This window comes from Pan paniscus, chromosome 8 (assembly GCF_029289425.2).
Source record: "Pan paniscus chromosome 8, NHGRI_mPanPan1-v2.0_pri, whole genome shotgun sequence".
NCBI lineage: Eukaryota > Metazoa > Chordata > Mammalia > Primates > Hominidae > Pan > Pan paniscus.
Window position 1 is genome coordinate 85,590,491 of NC_073257.2, and position 21,646 is coordinate 85,612,136.

The 21,646-nt window shown below is 41.8% G+C and overlaps 1 protein-coding gene and 1 pseudogene across 2 annotated transcripts; both read right to left on the bottom strand.

Moving 5' to 3' along the window:
- Positions 1-913: 913 nt before the first annotated feature.
- On the bottom strand, positions 914-11,118 carry LOC129393222 (large ribosomal subunit protein uL24-like; annotated as a pseudogene).
- On the bottom strand, positions 8,887-20,749 carry MSS51 (MSS51 mitochondrial translational activator). Of its 2 annotated transcripts, XM_055092989.2 has the most exons (7): positions 18,831-20,749; positions 13,378-13,615; positions 12,927-13,082; positions 11,921-12,045; positions 11,125-11,691; positions 10,411-10,504; positions 8,887-10,082 (listed from the first exon to the last, which is right to left on the bottom strand). In XM_055092989.2, exons 2-7 carry the CDS (start codon positions 13,596-13,598, stop codon positions 9,863-9,865), a joined length of 1,383 nt encoding a protein of 460 aa, XP_054948964.1. In that variant the 5' UTR covers positions 13,599-13,615; positions 18,831-20,749; the 3' UTR covers positions 8,887-9,862. The 2 variants fall into 2 exon arrangements, with proteins under 2 accessions (XP_054948964.1, XP_063463827.1); XM_063607757.1 differs by having other exon boundaries at positions 13,378-20,749.
- Positions 20,750-21,646: the final 897 nt, after the last annotated feature.

Below are 21,646 nucleotides of genomic sequence, written 5' to 3' on the forward strand. Positions count from 1 at the left end.
GAGAAGGGCTGAGACTGGGAGGCTGGTGCAGCCTCCCCGCCTCTGAAATACCGTCCTCCAGGTATTTTCTGGGGACAAAGACGGCGTTTTTTGTTAGCCTCCTGTGAAAGTAATATTTGTGGGAAATCTTAGTTGGAACTGTAGATGAACTAATCAAAATCACTCCCGAAGGGAGTTGTTAGGTGATTTTAGGCTCCCCTCGTGGCTACAGCATTGAACACACATTAGCATTAAACATTTGAGGCAATTACAAGGGCTCAGATCAATATTTTAAACTCGTTAAGGAATTTATATTACAGAGAAAACCAATCAGCTACCTTTTAGAGTGGTAAAAGGTAGCTTCTGGGTGTGGTCCCCCGAACAGCAGCATCACCTGGAAACGTGTTAGTAATGCAGATTATTGAACTCCACCTTAGACCTACTGAATCAAACTCCCCGGGTGGTGCCCAGCAACCTGTTTTAACAAGCCTTCCAGGTGGTTCTGATGCACACTAAAGTTTGCACATCTGATGCACATCAACTTACTTATTCCTCTACACACTTTTCTACCCAAAAGCTTCCTCATGGGGGTGGAATAGAGTGGATTACGATTTTAAATGGGAAGAGCAAGCAAAATATACGTGGCTTCCAAATAGGTGTGTGGAGTGAAAAGTATTTGAGGCAGGTCATTGCCTCATTTAACAATGGTAGACAAAATGCACAACTCTCTAGGTGACAAGCATTAATTCCCCGGCGCCCAACAGTCTGTCTACCTGGAAAATAACAGGACTTTCTGTCCTACCTACCCCAGAGACCTCCAGGATTTAAGCCTTCCCTGAGAAGCCTACTCTGTTCATTCTAGAGTTCCCTTTGTGAGCTCGTTCCAAACCCTCCCTCTGCCTTAAATACCACCATAACAGGGTATTTGCCAAACCTCTTATTTCCAGCCCACTTTACTGAGCTGCAGGAATAGTCCAATAGTCTACTACGACATTTGCCATTTCATCCTTTCAATTCATCCTTTCTTCCTGGCATAAAAGGCGTTACAGGATCGGAGACCCTTTCCTCCTGCTACCTCTGCTTAGAAAGCACTGCTCATCTTTTAACAATTACTCATCTAATTAGACTTGTTTTCAAGGTTGCTCATCTCTGTCTTGCTCCAATAAACTCTTCCTGATCTTCTTTTTTGTACTCAACTGGACCATTTTAATTTTTTAATTTTTTTGGAGACAGAGTCTTGCTCTGTCACCCAGGCTGGAGTGCTGTGGTGCGATCTAGGCTCACTGCAACCTCTGCCTCCGGGGTTCAAGCGATTCTCATGCCTCAGCCTCCCGTGTAGCTGGGAGGCATGTCACCACGCCCAGCTAATTTTTTTGTATTTTTAGTACAGATGGGGTTTCGCCATGTTGGCCAGGCTGGTCTCGAACTCCTGGCCTCAAGCGATCCACCTGCCTCAGCCTCCCAAAGTGCAGGATGTATTACAGGTATGAGCCACCATACCTGGTCAACATCTCTGAAGGCCATCGTATGTTCCAGAGTTCATGTGAAATAAGAGCTATCATGCTTCTAATGTGAACATCCCACTGTATCAGAGTCTGGTTTTTTTTTTGTTTCTGTAGTTTTGAGACAGGGTCTCATTCTGTTGCCCAGGCTGGAGTGCAATGGCACGATCTCAGCTCATTGCAACCTCTGCTTCCCAGGTTCAACGAATTCTCCTGCCTCAGCCTCCCAAGTAGCTGGGATTACAGGCATCCGCCACCACGCCCAGTTTTTTTTTTTTTTTTTTTTTTTTTTTGAGACAGAGTCTCACTCTGTTGCCCAGGCTGGATGGAATGCAGTGGCACGATCTCGGCTCACTGCAAGCTCTGCCTCCTGGGTTCACGCCATTCTCCTGCCTCAGCCTCCCGAGTAGCTGGGACTACAGGTGTCTACCACCACGCCTGGCTAATTTTTTGTATTTTTAGTAGAGACAGGGTTTCACTGTGTTAGCCAGGATGGTCTCGATCTCCTGACCTCATGACCCACCCGCCTCAGCCTCCCAAAGTGCTAGGATTACAGGCATGAGCCACCGCGTCCGGCCTAAATTTTTATATTTTTAATACAGACGGTGATTTGCCATGTTGCCCAGGCGAACTCCTGACCTCAGGTGATCCACCCACCTCGGCCTCCCAAAGTGCTGGGATTACAGGTGTGAGCCACCACGCCTGGCCCAGAGTCTGGTATTTAAGTTCATATCCTTTTTGTTCCATTAGAATAGTAATTTTGTCCCTCAGGGACACCTGACAATGTGTGGAGACATCTTTGGTTGTCACAACTGAGGGGAGGTGGTGGGGTTACTAGCATCTAGTGGGTGAAGGCCAAGGATTCTAAACAAGGTACGTATCCTACAATGCCTACAGTCCCTACACAAAGAATTATTCAGCCCAAAAAGTCAATAGTGCTGAGGTTAAGAAACCCTGAGTCAGAGTGATCTTTCTAAAGAATAAATTGGGTCATGTAATTCCCATGATTAAACTTCTTTAATAGCTTCCCACTGGAACCAGAATAAAATAAAATCCAAACTCCTGATGGTCTATTAAGCCCCAGATAATCTGGTCCCTGCCTACATCGCTCATCTAATCCCTTTTCACTATTTTTTTTTTTGAGACGGAGTCTTGCTCTGTCGCCCAGGCTGGAGTGCGGTGGTGCAATCTCAGCTCACTGCAAGCTTCGCCTCCCAGGTTCACACCATTCTCCTGGCTGAGCCTCCCGAGTAGCTGGGACTAAAGGTGACTGCCGCCACGCCCAGCTAATTTTTTTGTATTTTTAGTAGAGACAGGGTTTCACCATGTTAGCCAGGATGGTCTTGATCTCCTGACCTCGTGATCCACCTGCCTCGGCCTCCCAAAGTGCTGGGATTACAGGCGTGAGCCACGGCGCCTGGCCTTCACTTTCCTTAATCACTAACCTCTGAACACAGTGGCCTTCGGTCCAAACATACCAAGCTTGTGACCAAATGCACCAGATTCTCAGGACCTTGGCACTTGCTATTGCTTCTACTGGGAATGTTCTCCATGGTGTCATCTCAAATGTGGTCTCCTGGCTGGGTGAGTTGGCTCACACCTATAATCCTAGCACTTTGGGAGGCCCAAGGCAGGCAGATCACTGAAACCCAGGAGTTGGAGACCAGCCTGGGCAACATGGCGAGACCCCATCTCTACAAAAAACACAAAAATTAGTCAGGCATAGTAGTGTGCATTTGTAATCCCATCTACTTAGGAGGCTCACAGGGGAGAATCACTTGAACCTGGGAGGCAGAGGCTGTAGTAAGCCAAGATCTCACTACTGCACTCCAGCCTGGGTGACAGAGCCTGACCCTATCTCAAAAAAACAAACAAAAAATGTCATCTCCTCAAGGTATTTCCTGAACATTAGTAGCTGCCACCAGCACAACCACCACTAGCAGCTATGCTCATTATTTAATTTTCCTTATACCACTTAAAAGCATCTGAAATTCTGTGTGTTTACTGTTTCTGTCCCCATCTAGAATGTAAGCTCCTTGAGAACAGGGATATCTTTAGAGCCTAGTAGTGAGTGTTTGATAAATAATTGATTGTCTGATTGACTACAATAGGGCCCCCAAAACCCAAGCCAACTACTTCGTCTGGTGATCAGCCAAATACAGATTTATTTCCAACACTGGGAAAAACTGGCTCTGATAGACCTACTGAGAGAACCCATGTGCTACCCTAAAGGATTTTCAAAGGTAGTTTTGAAAATATTTTTTTCATTTCATATGCTGACTTTAGAAAACATAACTCCATTATATTGTCCTTGCTTATGTCAGTCTCCTATAAGGGCAGAAGCCATCTTAGAATCCTCAGCATTTGACAATAAGCTAGGCATTTGGACTTTTGTGTACTATCACCACCATTCTACTAAATTGGATGTTTTTGTGCCACCTGTTACTGTGTAGTTTCTAATTATATTCTGGCTGACAGATACATCACCCTTCATCCATCACAATCAGCAAACAAATCCTAGATTTTACTTGCATGTTCTACCTGCAAAATGTCACTATTTACTTTACTTGTAGTTAAAAATTACCTCTTGCTCTCCATACCTACTGATATAATCTTAGCTGACACCTACATTATCTCGTCTGAACCATGACAATAGTGTCCTAACTGGATTTTCCATTACCGAACCAGCTTACACACTACTGCTAGTTCAATCTGTGTTACTGAGCAAAATTCAAAATGATATTTATCAAATAATAGCTACTAAGGACATACTATTTGCTAGGTACTGTGTTAAGGATTTAAATATCCTTATTTTTTACATTCTCTAAGATTAGAAAAATTTGGTAATAGCTTTATTGAAATATAATTCACCCATATAATGTGTACAATTCAATGATTTTTAGTACATTCAGAGTTGTGCATCTATCACCACAAACAATTTTAGAATGGTTATATCCCATATCCTTTACCCATCACCCCCAATACCCCCATCCTTCCCCTCCACATGTAGCCACTAATCTACTTTGTCTCCATAGACTTGCCTATTCTGAACATTTCATATAAATGCACTTGTACAATATGTAGTCTTTTGTAACTGGCTTTCATATTGTAACATGAATCAGTATTTCATTACTTTTATGGTCAAATACTATTTCCTTGTAAGGATTTACCACATTTTGCTTATCCATTCATAAGCTGATGGATATTTTGGTTGTTTTCATCTTTTGGCTGTCATGAATAATGCTGCTATGAATATTTATATACATATGATTTCATCTCATGGGTACAAACCTACGAGCAAAACTTCTGGGTCAAATGGTCAGTCAATTTTTAACTTTTTTTTTTTTTTTTTTTTTTTTAAAGAGACAGGGTCTTGATTCGTTGCCCAGGCTGGTCTTAAACTCCTTGCTTTAAGCAGTACTCCTAGCTCAGCCTCCCAAAGTGCTGGGATTACAGGCGTGAGTCATCATTACCTGGCCCTCAATGTTTAACTGTTTGAGGAACTGCCAGACTGTTTTCCAAATTGGCTGCATCATTTTACATTCCCACCAGCAGTGTATGAAGGTTACAATTTCTTCACATCCTCATCAACATTTGTTACTACCTCTTTTTTTCATCATAGCCATCGTAGTGGGTATGAAGTGGTATCTCATTATAATTTTAATTTGTATACCTTAATGATTGATGATGTTGAGCACCTTTTCATGTACTTATTGGCCATTTATACATCTTTTTTGGAGAAATGTCTGTTCAGATCCTTTGCCCATTTTTAATTGGGTTATCTGTCCTTTTAAGTTGTAGGTCCCTTATCAGATATATAATTTATTAATATTTTCTCTCATTTTTTTTTTTTTTTTTGAGACAGGATCTCGCTCTGTCACCCAGGCTGGAGTGCGATCATGGCTCACTGCAGCCTCCTGGGCTCAAGCGATCTTTCCACCTCAGCCTCCCAGGTAGTGTGACTACAGGCATGCGCCACCATGCCCGCTAATTTTTTTTTTTTTTGTAGAGATAGGTCTATGTTGCTTAGGCTCATCTTGAACTTCTGGGCTTAAGCAGTCCTCCCGTCTTGCCTCCTAAAATGTTGGGATTACAGGTGTGAGCCACCACACCTGGCCTAAAATTTTAAATTCTGATAGTCTAATTTATTTATTTTTATTTTGGTTGCCTGTGTTTTTGGTGTCATACCTAAGAAAACATTGCCAGATAAGTTCACGAAGATTTTCCCCTTTTTTTTCTTTGAAGAGTTTTAGTTTTAGGTATTTGAACCATTTTGAGTTAATCTATGTATATTGTGTGAGGTGGGGGTATAGCTTTATTCTTCTGCGTCTGGATATCCAGTTGTCCCAGCACTATTTGTTGAAAAGTCTGTTCTTTTCCCAATTAATTGTTTATGTATCCTTGTGAAAAATCAATTGACCATAAATGTTAAGGTTTTTTTTTCTTTTTTTTTTTTTTTGAGACAGATTCTCACTTTTCACCCAGGCTGGAGTGCAGTGGCACAATCTTGGCTTACTGCAGCCTCAACCTCCTGCACTCAAGCGATCCTCTCACCTCAGCCCCTCAAGTAGCTAGGACTACAGGTATGTGTCACCATGCCCAGCTAATTTTTTTTTGTATTTTTTTTAGAGACGGGGTTTTGGGATGTTTCCCACACTGGTCTCAAGCTCCTGGGCTCAAACGATCTGCTTGCCTTGGCCTCCCAAAGTGCTGGGATTACAGGCATGAACCACCATGCCCTGCTATTCTTGTTACAGTCTGAATGTTTTGTGAGCCTCCTCCACCCCAATACATACACATACACATACATACACCACACACACACAAATTCACGTGCTGAAATCCTAACCTCTGGCTTTAGGAGGTGGGATCTTTGGGAAATTATTAGGTCATGAGGGCAGAGCCCTCATGAGTGGGATTAGTGTCCTTGTAAAAGAGGAAAGAGTGAGCTCAGTCGCCCCTTCCACAGTACGAACATGCCCTTCTCAGACACGAAATCTGCTAGTGCCTTGATCTTGGACTTTCCAGCTTCCAGAAATGTGGAAAATAAATTTGATGTTTACAAGCCACACAGTTTACAGTATTTTGTTACAGCAGCCCAAGCAGACTAAGACAATTCTCAATTCTACTGCACTGACCTTATGTCTATTCTATGCCAGTATCACATTGTCTTGACTACTACTATTTTGTACAGGTTGAGCATCCCTAATCCAAAAATTTGAAATTCAAAATGCTCCAAAATCCAAAGCTTTTTGAGTACCGAGATCCAAAATGGTCCAAAACCTGAAACTTTTGGAGTGCCGACATAGCACTCAAAGGATACGCTCACAGGAGCATTTTGGGTTTTCAGATTAGGGATATTGAACTGCTAAGTATACAATTGATTATAGGTTTTGGAACTGGGGGCCGGGCACAGTGGCTCATAATCTCAGCACTTTGGGAGGCTGAGGAGGGTGGATCTCTTGAGCTCAGGAGTTCAAGACCAGCCTGGGCAACATGGCAAAACCCTGTCTCTACAAAAAATACAAAAATTGGCTGGGCATGGTGGCTTGCACTTGTGGTCCCAGCTACTAGGGAGGCTGAGGTGGGAGGATCACTTGAGCCCGAGACTCTGTCTCAAACAACAAAAAAAAGAAATTGGGATGTGCGAGTCCTCCAACTTTGCAAACATTTTCGTTTAACTTCAATATTAATTTGGGATACTTGGTATTATCTCCATTTTACAGATGAAGAAACTAAGGCTTAGAGAAGTTTAGCTTCCCTTGCAATATAAAATTTGATGGCTGTTCCAGGATTCATACTCAGATCTATAAAAATCCACAATACTCCTATCATCTTATCTCAATCTACCTTCCAGACTTAATTTATACTAATCCCCAAAGGTACCTTCAAATATCCCATATGCTTTTCTGCCTCCAAACTTCTGGTCCTGTTGTTCCTTCCGTCTTGAGTGCCTTGTGCTCTGTTTCAAAAAATTCTCACTCAGAATATTTTCACTATCGTTTAGCAAAATGATCTCTTTCCACTCTATTTTTTTCTTTGTTTCAAGTTTTAATCAAAGCTTGTATATAAGATTACTTTATTCCTGCATCTTCACAATTGTTTCTTCCTTGTATTTGCCCTTTTCCTTTCCTACTTGGCGAGATTTGGCTTTCCGTTCAAGGATCTTTTTGCGGTCTTTGTCCAGTTTTAGCCTAGTGATGACCACCTTGCTAGGGTGAATGCCTATGTGGACAGTTGTGCCATTAGCTTTTTCCCACTGCACCCATTCATTGTAGATAACATATTTCTTCCTGTAAACCTGGACTACTTTGCCAATTTGCTGATCTTTATAGTGTCCTCATACAACCTGAACTTCATCATCCTTTTGGATGGGCATGCATCGCACGTTGTACTTCTGTCTCAGCTCTTTGGAAAGAGGGGAAGACATAATTTTCCTGTGAATGTGGGAAGGTGCATTGAAATGCCTTTTGCAATTCTTGCTTCAGTCGGAAGTCACAAAGGGATTAAACTTCATTTTGGCCGCTCCTGCTTCAGTGATGGCCGCAAGAGGGAAGAGAGCTCTTTTCACTCTATTTCCTTAGCACCAGAAGCCTCTCTCGTGTTTCTTACTCCATATTATACCTTGCAATAAAGGTATCTCCAAATTCATAAATATTATTTCCCTTCCTAAGAATAAACACCATGTCTTATTCACCTTTCAATCTCCCCAAAGCCAAAATACAGTACCTGTAGTATGACAGGTACTGTTTTCAATGAATATATGAAATTCTAAAATTATCCCTATTAGAGTGGGCAATAGAATGTGTATGTGTGTGTTGGGGTGATGGGCTGTAATATGTGTGTGAGAGACAGTCATGGCAAGATTGTAGGAATGAATACCCAGGAAATGTCCTAATCCTGAGAGTATGATGAGAAAAGGATGACATTGGCTGGGCACAGTGTCTCATGCCTGTAATCCTAACACTCTGGCAGGCTGAGGTGGGAGGATTGCTTGAGCCCAGGAGTTTGAGACCAGCCTGGGCAACACAAGGAGGCCCTGTCTCTAGAGAAAAAAAAAAAAAAAAAAAAAGTTAGCTGGGCGTGGTGGTATGTACCTGTAAGTCCCAACTACTTGAGAGGATGAGATGGAAGGATCACTTGAGCCCAGGAGTCTGAGGCTGCAAAGAGCTATGATAATGCCACTGCACTCCAGCCTTGGCGACAGAGCAAGACTCTGTCTCCAAAAAGAAAAAAGAAAAAGAAATAAAAAAGAAAAGGATGACATGAGGCAAATGTGTGACAGAGTGGCAGACCCAGAGAACTGATGCTAATTACTCTGTTGGCAAGAGAGAAACCTCCAGTCTTGAGGTGTTATGTGCAGATGAGTAATACTTGCCAGTGAATAGGAAATAAAACAAGTGACTTAAGAAGCCCCAAACTGAGTTTATTGGGGTATAGAATGGGGGATAATAAGTAACTCCAGTATATTCAGGTAAAGTCTGATATAGCTTGGGATATCTAAAATATAACACCAGGGCTACTCTAGGGTCAAAAGTCCCCAAGAGAAAACAGGAAAAGTAGACATTTCTCTCAAAAAAGTCAGGAAACAGGACACTGTACCAATGCTTACAACCTCATCCATGTTCCCAATGACTTCCCTGACTTGTCCATTCTTGCATCACTTCAAGTCATCAACATCTTTCCATTTTTTAGCCCAAATTACTGGATGAGAAGAAAGTCTTTTTCAGAAGAATAAGGTGGTTCTCATTCTTTTTCTCAGTGCCATCTGGTTCCAGTCAAAAGGTAAACTTCTTTACAAAGAAAAGTGTTAGCAACTATAAGCTCTGGAAAGACCAGCATCAGGGCCTCTTCCCACCCACTAAATCTAATTTCCTATCTCTAGAAGCTACTGTGGCTAAACTCTTAGAAACCAGTTACATTGGCTGGGCATGGTGGCTCATGCCTGTAATCCCAGAACTTTGGGAGGTTGAGGCAGGCAGATCACCTGAGGTCAAGGGTTTGATACGAGCCTGGCCAACATGGTGAAACCCTGTCTCTGCTAAAAATACAAAAATTAGCCAGGTGTGGTGGTGTGCACCTGTAATCCCAGCTACTAGGGAGGCTGAGGCAGGAGAACCACTTGAACCCAGGAGGCGGAGGCTGCAGTGAGCCGAGATCATGCCGCTGCACTCCAGCCTGGGCAACAGAGCAAGACTCCATCTCAAAAAAAGAAAGAAACCAGTTATGTTATACAGAAACTCTCATTCAGCTTAGAATTTTTACCCAAACAGTAAATGAGGTTTAGAATATAATGTTTTTCAAAGTTTGCAAGAACCTGGCATTAGCAGGGTAATTTCATCACAACCTCCCCATTTTCCAGATGTCCAGTTATGATCTATTTAAATCCCACCATCCACTTTCTCTTCTAATTGCCTATTATCCAGCTGACAGGAGCTTCCAAGAAACATGATATAGTATGCACTGCAGTATACTGGCTGCTTGTTGGGACTGGAATAGACTTGTTCAGGTTTGAGGGACATGAAAGGATTAGCCCCAAAGGCAGTGATGTGTGTATCCAGTTCCACCAGAATCTGCAAAGAGGATACCAACTCCTGATGGCTGTAGAAGAGAGAGAAGAAAAATTACTCTACTGATTGTGACAGAGATAAAGGAAAAACTGCCCAAGAGCCTGACATTTCTGTAATCACCCATCCCCCAAATTGCCTAAGGCTGGACTAGGCAAGGGCTATCTTTCCCTCCCAAATGTCTTATTAAATATTCCATTAACTAGCAAAGGACTGTTCCAAGGGGATAAAAAAGCCATATGCAGAAAAGAAGAACATCCTCACCAGAAGGTAGATGAGCAAGAGGGGGGCAAAAATGAGCTCATCTATATAAAGAGAGATGTAAAGTCAGGGAAGTATCACAAATAGGATGAGGTCAAAACCTGTAAACAGTAAGCAATGTAGGAATCTTATAGTCACGAAGTAGCAGCAGGGTGGGCAGCCAAGCCTCCATCAAGTCTGGGGAGGAATGAAAACCTATGGAACAAAAATGAAAATGGGAATAGGGAAAGACTAAAGCAGACCCTAAGAGTAAGATATTTCTTTGACTGTGAGTACCCCACCCCTCATCTTGCTTATCCCCAGTCATTATCATCATCATCATCATCCACTCTTCAATGAAAAATTCTGAACCCAAGTGTAGTACATATGGCAAATTATCAAGAAAAGTTGTCATCAGGCCGGGCGCGGTGGCTCACGCCTGTAATCCCAGCACTTTGGGAGGCAAAGGCGGGTGGATCATAAGGTCAGGAGATCGAGATCATCCTGGCTAACACAGTGAAACCCCGCCTCTACTAAAAATACAAAAAATTAGCCGGGCGCCTGTAGTCCCAGCTACTCGGGAGGCTGAGGCAGGAGAATGGCGTGAACCCGGGAGGCGGAGCTTGCAGTGAGCCGAGATCGCGCCACTGCACTCCAGCCTGGGTGACAGAGCGAGACTCTGTCTCAAAAAAAAAAAAAAGAAAAAAAAAAAAGAAAAGTTGTCATCATATTGTGTTTAATGAGACCAAATGAATGGGGTTCCAAAGACAGAAGATTCAGGATGGAAAATTCTCAGGGGAGCCACCCTCTATTCCCCTGAACCAATGACTCTTAACCTGGATGGAATGCCGCCACCAAATCTGGATGGTGTGTCTGCCCGGTCTCTACTTGCTCCTCCCAGAAGTCATGGTAGAGGCCCCTGTGGGCACTAAGCTGAATTGTGCCAGGTTCCAGGGGTGAAGTTGAGGTGCTCTGTGAAAAGCCAGTAGCTACGTCTACACCCACCATGACCACACGGAGTCCAAGGTGCCCAGGAAACATGTAACCAAGCTCATCATAGTCCCCTGGGCGAGTAAGAAATGTCTCCACATGGGAAGCACCAACCACATGCACTGTGCTTCCCCCAGTCCTCCTAACATCTATCCCCAAGGCCCTAAGTCCTAGGCCTAGAGTCAAGGGCCGTGACAGGACATCTGTCAGCAGCCGCTTCAAAGATGCCTGCAGGACATCCGGGTCTGGCCTTGGCCGTCCTACACTGGCCCATAAGGTGGTCACGGCATGACTAACTAGCACAGCATCCAATGTAGCATCTAGGTGTAACCCCTTCATAGAAAACCAGGAGTCCCAGTCCTGTACAGCTTCAGGTGGCCATGGCCAAGGTCCTGAGGGTAGGACAAAATCACCTGTAGGAAAGAAGAAGTAAGAAGTAACCTAATGCTTTCCTGGCTTCAAAATTTCCCCCTCACTAATGATCAATATTCCCTCCATGTTCACTCTGCCAACCTGTGAGCGGGGGTGCCCCATCCTTTGCCCCACTTCCTCATTTTTTCATAACAATATGATTTTGTATCTTCCTTTAAATGCAATCAACTATGACCATTATGGCAGAGATCCTCAACACCACCACTCCACCTGTGACCAGAAGCCATTCCATGAGACGGTCCACAGCCACAAGACGAAGCTCTTGACAAACCCTCCTGTGTGCGGGCCAGTCTGACTTCTGGCACTCTGGACCACAGTAATAGACATTTCTGCACCTGAGAGAATGAGAGAGAAATAGTTCTTATACTATAAATATGATTGGGGTTATCTGAGGAAAGGAACTGATATTCCTGCACCTAGGATGGTGAATGGGTAAGGAAGGTAGGGAGAGGAATGACAGCTGATGCACCAATTTTGGGGACTACATTTGGCAGACAAGGCAGGAGGGATTGGGAATATAATTATTCTGCCAGACAGAGTGATACCTTACTCTCTATCTGGAACAACTCACTTTTTATATCACTTTTAGAAAAAACACCACGAGTTTGCAGCTGTCCTCTCGTAACAGGTATGGTTCAACCTCCACCTCCCCAGAACAAATGTAGTCTTACTCCTTGAGTATTCGAGAGAGAGACAGAGAGGATTGTATTGTGGTTTCTTGTCTCACTTCCCAATAACACCAAAAATAAGCAGGATTAGAACACTGTTCTAATCTCTGTAGCCTGGGTGACAAAAAATGAGGACCTAAGTCTTAGGTTATTTTGAAAACTTTCAGATCTTTCCTCTTGGAATGAGGTTGTAGTAGAAGGTCATTGCTTTTTCTTTTTTTTTTTTTTTTTTGAGACAGAGTCTTGCTCTGTCATCCAGGCTGGAGTGCAGTGTGCAATCTTGGCTCACTGCAACCTCTGCCTCCTGGGTTCAAGCAATTCTCCCACCTCAGCCTCTCGAGTAGCTGAGACTACAGGTGTGTGCCACCACACCAGGCTAATTTTTGTATTTTTAGTAGAGACAGGGTTTTGTCGTGTTGGCCAGGTTGGCCTCATGTGATCCACCTGCCTCGGCCTCCCAAGGTGCTGGAATTACAGGCATGAGTCATCATGCCCGGCTAATACAGGATCATTTCTGAATGTCTCCCTATTAGCTCCCAACAAGTCACCTCTTACAGTGCCGGAGAACCTTGGAGTCTGAAAGCCCACTAGGGAGTGCTCTACAGTGAGCACAGAATCGAAATGTGTCTTCCATCCTCTGGAACATTTCTTGAGGACATCGAAATCCAAAGCCTGATACGGGGGTACCCCCATCTACCACCAACCTGCAGAGACAGCATGGAGAAGGAATGACAATGGGGAAAGGAATATCTCCAAAATCTCTCATGCCCCCCATCTTGTCTCCTACACATTTCCACTTACTCCTATGTCTCCCACTGCCATCATTTTTCACTTAAGTGAATATTTCTTCTTTTATAGTAATATAGTAACTGGCAAAAGGATGAGAAAATCTCTTATTGCAAATACTCCATATTCACCAAACTGTACTCCCTCTCCACCTTCTGAAATTTACTTCTACCAGAGACAATATATCCCTTTTCCATAGAGCTGGTCACTCACTTATATTCTTCATAGCTTTTCATGTTCAGCTTTTGAAGGATCAGCTGCGATAGGCCAGGAACATTATCATCCAAGGAGAAGAAGCCAAGTGTGTCAATGCTAGGGCCACGTTTTGAGGGGGTCAGAGGCACAGGGGTCACAATTGTGGTTGGGGCCATGATGATGGGAGCCACTGATGAGGGAGGTTTCTTGTGCCTTCGTCGCCGGGACCGTGGAGCCATGGCCTGTCCAGTGATACCTGGAGATTATATGCAGAATAGACATGGAATGGAATTTTACAAGCTGGACACTTGTGAAGTATTTTCATATGCTTGACCTTTCATTTCTCATTCCAGTCTCTCAGACCCAGGTTATCAGTAAGATTTATTCAGTATTTACTGGTTATTGATCACCATAGGCAGCTGTGGAAAATAGGGAAGAAGTAATTTGTTGTTGTTGTTGTTTTTTGAGACAGAGTCTTGCTCTGCCGCCCAGGCTGGAGTGCAGCAGCATAATCTCAGCTCACTCCACCTCCTAGGTTCAAGCGATTCTCCTGCCTCAGCCTCCCGAGTAGCTGGGACTACGGGCAGGCGCCACCATGCCCGGCTAATTTTTGTATTTTTTAGTAGAGATGGGGTTTCACCATGTTGGTCAGGCTGGTCTCAAACTCCTGACCTCAGGTGATCCACCCACCTTGGCCTCCCAAAATGCCAGGATTACAGGCTTGAGCCACCACACCCAGCCAAGAAGAAGTAATTTTATATGAATATAATTTACACATATAAGTCCTATACATTATATATATATACACACACACATATATATCTATAAGTAAATGCATCAAAAAAGATTTGGCAGGGCCCATAGAAAACTGGTAACAGCTGGGCGTGGTGGCTCACGCCTGTAATCCCAGCACTTTGGGAGGCTGAGGCGGGCGGATCACCTGAGGTCAGGAGTTCAAGACCAGCCTGGCCAACATGGTGAAACCCCATCTCTACTAAAAATACAAAAAATTAGCTGGACGTGGTGGTGGGTGCCTATAATCCCAGCTACTTGGGAGGCTGAGGCAGGAGAACTGCTTGAACCCAGGAGGCGGAGGTTGCGGTGAGCCGAGATCGCACCATTGCACTCCAGCCTGGGCAACAAGAGCAAAACTCTGTCTCAAAAAAAAAAAGAAAACTGGTAACAGTGATTCACTCTGAATAGTTTAAGAAGGCAGTTAAATAGGAACTGGGCTGATCAAACGGAACTGTATACTTACCTGTAATGTTTGACTTTTTTAATAAGGAGAAAATATTAATATAGCTTTAATGTATTTTAAAACTCAATTTAAAAGAGGAAAAAGCAATAGAAGTTTTAATTCTCTAAAGTGACCATCCAATTGGAGAGTTAGACAGTTTAATATAGAGAGATAAAACATTTATTTTGAAAGACCTATTATCACATGTATAAGCAATAAGCCAAGAAGTAAAAATTAAATGTAATATAAAACGTGCACTAAGAGTTATGTAGTCAAGCAAGTCAGAAAAATTTCCTAAAGTGGTAAGTTTTGAGGTAGAAGTAAGCCTACACTCAGTCACTATCTGGCTGTGACTCTGTGCTGTCCTCTTTCCCTGTCTCATCTTCTGCCATGCCTTCCATAAGAGCTGAGTAAACAGAAAGGACCATATGAGAAAAATTAAAATGTCCATTCATGTAATATATATTTACTGATAAACAGATGAAATCATTTGCGAAACACTATATATAGAAGCAAATATGAGAAATATATATCTAAATGTCTTGTAGGGAGATTAGATGTAGACTATAAGGTACTATATAAATCCAACCAGAAAAGTGCAACTAAAGCACTAATGGGAGATCAGAAGAAGAAAATCTCTTCAGTGGGTGAGAATCTCTTCAGTGGCTTTCTTCATGAAGCAGGTGGCAGTTGGAATAGACCTTGAAAGATGGGAATACTTTGAATACTTGGAAATAGGGAAAAAATAAATTCTAAGCACAGAGGAGAGAATAAACACAGAAATATAGACAGAAACATTCTGCAAATTAATGAAATAGAATGACTCGAGTTTGAATGTTTAAAGTATAAAGACCTAAACTTAAGAAGTAAAACTATAAAAGTCTATGGGGAAAGGTTCATGACATAGGTTTGGCAATAATTTCTAGGATATGACACCAAAAGCACAGGCAACACCACCACCACCAAAATAGATAAATTGGACAGCAAAATTAAAAACTTTTGTGCATCAAAGGATGCTAAACTAACAACAGAGTCAAATGACACCCCAAGAATGGAAGAAAATATTTGCACACCATATATCTGATAAGGGGTTAGTATTCAAAATATATAAAGAATTCCCACAACTCAATAACAAACAAAAAAACCACCAAACAACCCAACTAAAAAATTGGGCATAACATGTGAATAGGCATTTTCCCAAAGAATATATGCAAATGGACAATAAACACAAGAAAATATGCTCAATAGTCATTAGGAAAATGCAAATCAGAACCACAGTGAGATATTACTTCATACCCACTAGTATGGCTATTATAAAAAAAAAATAACAAAATAACAAGTGTTGATGAGGATATGGAGTAATTTGAACCCTCGTACACTGCAGGTGAGAATGTAAAATGGTGCCACCACTATAGAAAACAGTACGGCAGTTCCCCAAAAAGTTAACATAATATTACTATATAACCAGAAATTTCATTCTTAGCTATGTGCCCAAAATATTTAAAAACAGATACTCAAACCAATACTTATATGTGAATGTTCATAGCAGCACTATTCACAACAGCTAAAAGGTAGAAACAACCCAAAGGTCCATCAATGGATAAATGGATAAACAAATTGGGATATAAATATACATATGAAGATGTATATTATTCAGCTATAAAAAGAAATGAAATAGTGATACACACTACAATGTAGAGGAACTTCAAAAAAAATTATACTAAGCGAAGAAAGCCAGACACAAAATGTTGTATACATGTTGTATGATGCCATTTCTATGAAATATCCAGAATAGGTAAACCCAGAGACAGAAAGCAGATTGGTAGTTGCTAAGGGCTGGGTGGAAGGGAAAATGGGGAGTAACTGCTTAATGGTTATGGGGTTTTCTTTTGGGGTGATAAAAATGTTTTGGAACAAGACAAAATTGATGGTTGAACAATACCGTGAATACACTAAATGCCATTTAATTGCTCACTTTAAAATTATTAATTTTATGTTATATGATTTTCACTTCGATTAAAAAAGGAAGGAAGGAAGGTATTCATAGAGACTGAGAGGCTAAAAAGTTATTAATCCCCAGATTGTCTTCAGGTACAGAGAAATAACAGAGGATTAAAAACGCTGGCAGTGTGAATGAGGAAACTGTTAAAGTTCAAACCAGGGATCATGTTTTGTTACAAAAATGATCTGACATTTGATCCTTCTAGATCAGATCTGTTAGGAAAAACCTCAGAATCATCATGCAGCTGAGGTGTATGCAGGTGGCAAAAATAAACAAAAAGCTCCCAGAATTATCCAGCTCATATCCATATCTTACAACATGACTCTTAAAAACCTGTCCTCAGGTTAATGGAGGAACAAATTTGTATTTTCCTTTGCACTTTCTATCTCCTCATCCTTATGTTTCCATCCACCCTCTTAATGTCTCCCCTTATCCCATGGGTGAATAGATGGTTTCAGAGTCCACAGAACAGAAATAGTCAAGCTCATCTGTATACCATATCCTATATATTACCTTCAATGAAGAAATTGGACCTAATGATATTAGATTATCTTAGGGTTTAAGGGTCATGTCCTTTTACCAAAAGAGTAAATGGAATTGCCCTTCACACTTTAGGACCCAATTTCCAACAACTAACCTCATTCTGTCCTCCACTTTTAATCACCTCACATTCTCATTGCATTTTCAGAATCACTGCCATTCTACAAAAAGCATTTATCTACTCTACCCACCTGCCTCAGGCAAGATAACATTTTCTTTTTCTTTCTTTCTTTGAGACAGAGTCTCACTCTGTCACCCAGGCTGGAGTGCAGTGGTGCGATCTTGGCTCACTGCAACCTCCACCTCCCGGGTTCAAGTGATTCTCCTGCCTTAGCCTCCTGAGTAGCTGGGATTACAGGCTCGCGCCACCATGCCCAGCTAATTTTTGTATTTTTAGTAGAGATGGGGTTTCACCATGTTGGTCAGGCTGGTCTCGAACTCCTGACCTCGTGATCCACCCACCTCGACCTCCCAAAGTGCTGGGATTACAGGCATGAGCCACGGCGCCCGGCCAAGACACCACTTTCTTAAACCTTGAAAGAATGACTTTTTTTTTTTTTAAATAGGTATGGAAGGAAAGTGTGATTTGAGACAACTCTAGGGTCTTAAATCCCAGAATTTATAATAGATATCTCCCTGAAGTTAAAACATAAGCCTTTTTGCTGCAATGGAAGCAAGCCACTTAAGGTCAGAAAGGTACTGCTTTACTTTTCCGCATTTCCAAGGTGAGGTCTTCCTCTAAAGGAAGATTAGCTCTTGGCAATCTGGGAGTTGGCTGAACTGGTCAGAAAGCAAAAGGATCACACAGTTTGAGGAAGAGGAGTGGTGGTAAAAATCCCTAATGTCACAGTCTCCTCTGTGTCTAGAGCACAATGTTCATGATACAAATGAGTTAGCTTTCTGGCAGACAAGTAAGAAGGTGGGTGAGAAGCCAGGTCTTTGATCTGCATCTATATACATCATCAGGTTCATGTTTGAGTTTGTATACCCCAGGCCCAGACACAGCTTCCCTGGTTCTAAATCTCCTGTAAAGAGCCCCAGGCTACTCCCTGTTCACAGGTTATAAACTGAGAGAAACAAAGGAAAAAACAGGGGACTCACAGGAGAAGCTGGAAAGAATTGCAGTAAGCTCTTTGAACTTTCCAGAGTCTAGAATGTTCTCCACTTAGAAAGGGATTCCCTTTCATTTTTTTCTAGCCATCCCCAGTGACTTAGGCTCTAATTTAGTCCCAGTATAAGAGAGAGAACACCAACACCAAGAACTGGAGAGGAGACATGATCTTGATTGCCTAGAAAAACTTTTATCCTTCATGTCCAAATTCAAGACAAAATATTAATCTATTCCTAGACCTAGGTTTCCCATCTTCTTCTTTACCACCAAGAGTCCCAAGTTTCACCTAAACTACAGTAATATTTTCACTATCTCCAGATAAGGAGTGCTCATCTAATTTTCTGTAAGTCACCAAAAAATGCAAAACGTCTTTGGAGAGGTAGGGAGAAGGAAGACTGAAACTGGTCATTGGAGATCCTTAATAAGGGGGTAGGAAAAGAGAAGGAGAAATACATTAAGGACACTGTAATTATGGCCACATTCAGCTGTTTAATCAGTGATTAACACTGCGTGGGGTGATAAATACTTTACTCAATTATAAACTAAGCAAGCAGACAGGTTGACGGAAAAAAAAAACTTACCCTGCTAAGTCCTCAGCTTCCTTCCTTCTCTCTTTCCTCCAAGTGAAATGAGTGCTTGATCTCTTCAGATCTAGGTTGTGGCTTACTTGCAGCTGTCCCTTCATATCACTTTCCTTTGCAAACTGCTGAAATGCTGAGTCTCAGTGATTAAGTGTGCCCTGCCAACCAGACAGACAAGGCTGAATTCTCCCTAATGAGGCAAAGAGGGATCTGTCCCCCTGCCTGAGGGCTTCTCTCTAACCTTTGTTCTCTGCCAAGAGGGCTCAGGACTGTCAACACTCCCAAGTGTTAGCCAAGTAAAGGCCAGGCAGGCTGACAAAAAATGAAACCTGCTGCTTCCTAGACTTCTCTCACTCAAGGCAATATTTCTGTTCTCAGTTTACAGCTTCAGAAGAAAACCCTTTGGATTAGTGCAGAAGTCAATATTTGATTGGAAAGGGTAAGCACCTTTCCAACCAAGTGGGAGGAACCAGAGGACCCTCTGGAGTTCTGTTTGTTGATCTAGACACAGGATGAGTTCCCCCAGGCCTGGTGTCCTTTTTCAGCATAATAAACATTGTTCAAACAAAACTCAACAATGTCCAATCTTGGATTAAGTAGAAGGGAGAAAATAAATGGCCATTTAATGGTACAGAATGAAATCAGTTGTAGGGGAAACATGCAGAATTAACTTGTAAAATTCACTTTCCCTGAAAGAAGGGTAAGATAACTCTCTGAGTGAGAGAGTCATCAGGAGCACTTTACCTGTATTAAGAGAGGAATAAATGCTTCTGGGATATTAAAAAAAACCAAAATACTAGTTAATGACTAAAAATACATACTATTTCTAGGAAAAGAAAATAGAAAAGAATCAGCTCAACCATTCTCTTATCCTCCTTGTAATTGCAGCTGATCCAGGAAATTCAATTCCACAGTCCTAGCTTCTTTCTACTTACAGCTAGCCTATCTGAAGTTGTTAGGGCAGTGGTCCTAAAAGACTGCAAGATCTTTCTTACCCTCAAAAAATTTTTTTAAATTTTTAAATAAAAAAGTTCTGACTTTCTGCTTATATCTGACCCCAGCTCTCACTTACCTGCTTCTTTGAACATCATCAAACTGGGGAACAGAATCACTCGCAATGAGGTCCCGGAATGTGGCAAATCAAATCCACACAAGAACCCCAAACTGTAAAAAGTACAAACTACATGCAGGGAAGGTGGAAGAAAAGTGTTAAGGATTCAACCAAACACTGCATAACATTATGTAGAATAGCTGTGGATAAAGGAAAATCAGTTGCAATAGGCAAAAACCCTAAATAAAATAGGGGTAATTCACTTTGTGCAAAAGTTTCAGGCCAACTTCAAATTTAACAGGCTTCAAAATTTATCTGAGAACCTCAAATGTTTTGAGTTCTGTTAATAATGGCTGAACTGCAGAAGACACAAGACATCAGAGATTGACTTTTCTAATTCAGAAGTTGTCAATGAATATAAAGGAGAATAGTAATATAGAAAAACTTTGATGTTGAATACTTATATTTTACTATCACTATGACTTGCTCTGGTAAACATTTAAAGTTACGAAGTCTGAACTTTTCACAATTTGTATTCATCATGAGTTGCATTTAAAAAATCTTAATAAATGGTATGCTGTGAAATGAATTATGAAGAAAGACTAGAAAGAGGTTCCTATTCAACATGTAGGAAGTGGTCTGTGAGGCACTATGTGATACTTTATCACTCTTCAGGTATTTTGCTTTTCCTGAGTTTGGTTCCTTTCTCTTATTTTCCTCTTAATTTTTACCATCAATCCATAGTTTTTTTGCTAATAGTACTTAATGCTCACCCATGATTCCCACAAACACTATATAATGCTAGTTATGTACCTAAGGGCTAGGAAAGTTCCTGGCACCTGATATACTAGTTAAACTCTTATTTACTTTTTAATTTTTCTATTGGGTCTATTTTAGCCAGATAAACTCTTTACTGAATAGCTTTCATAAAACAACATCGACAACAATCTTTAAGGTATGCAACTTTCATAAACAACATCGACAACAATCTTTAAGGTATGCAATGCATAATAACTTTAGAGCCAACTCATGGACTGCTTTGTAAGTTAATATTTTGGCAAGCAGAGAGTTATAATAATTAACAATTTGTGGCCGGGTGCAGTGGCTGACGCCTGTAATCCCAGCACTTTGGGAGGCTGAGGTGGGCGGATCAGGAGGTCAGGAGTTTGAGACCAGCCTGGCCAACATGGTGAAACCCCATCTCTACTAAAAATACAAAAATTAGCCAGGCGTGGTGGTGGGCACCTGTAGTCCCAGGTACTTGGGAGGCCGAGGCAGGAGAATTGCTTGAACCCAGGAGGCGGAGGTTGCAGTGAGCCAAGAGCATGCCACTGCATTCCAGCCTGGGTGACAGACAGAGATTCCGTCTCAAAAAAAAAAAAAAAAAAAAGCAAAAGCAAAAGCAAAAGAAAAAAGAAACAATTTGAGAAGTTCTGTTTGTTACCTGGAATTAGGCAAGCGTGTGTGTGTGTGTGTGTGTGTGTGTGCACGCGCACTTGCCTAATATATTTACATATATTTTGTTTGTTTTTAAGGGATGGGGTCTCACTCTGTCACCCAGGCTGGAGTACAGTGGTACAATCATAGCTCAACACAGCCTGCAACCATGAGCTCCTAGGCTCAAGCAATCCTCTGTCTCAGCCTCCCAAAGTGTTTGGATTACAGGCATGAGCCACTGTGCCCTGCCTATATTTTGACTTAATGTTTTATAATATATCTCATTGTAATTATTGTTGAGAACTATAATTCAAGTTATTGTATGATT

Excerpts from the sequence above, each read along its gene's own strand:
- MSS51 (XM_055092989.2), bottom strand. The coding sequence starts at position 13,598 with ATGGCTCCACGGTCCCGGCGACGAAGGCACAAGAAACCTCCCTCATCA. Across the intron at positions 11,692-11,920 it reads GGAATGGCTTCTGGTCACAG|GTGATTTTGTCCTACCCTCA; the intron begins GTGGAGTGGTGG and ends TCTTTCCTACAG. Across the intron at positions 10,505-11,124 it reads GGTGGCGGCATTCCATCCAG|GTTTTCATTCCTCCCCAGAC; the intron begins GTTAAGAGTCAT and ends TTTGTTCCATAG.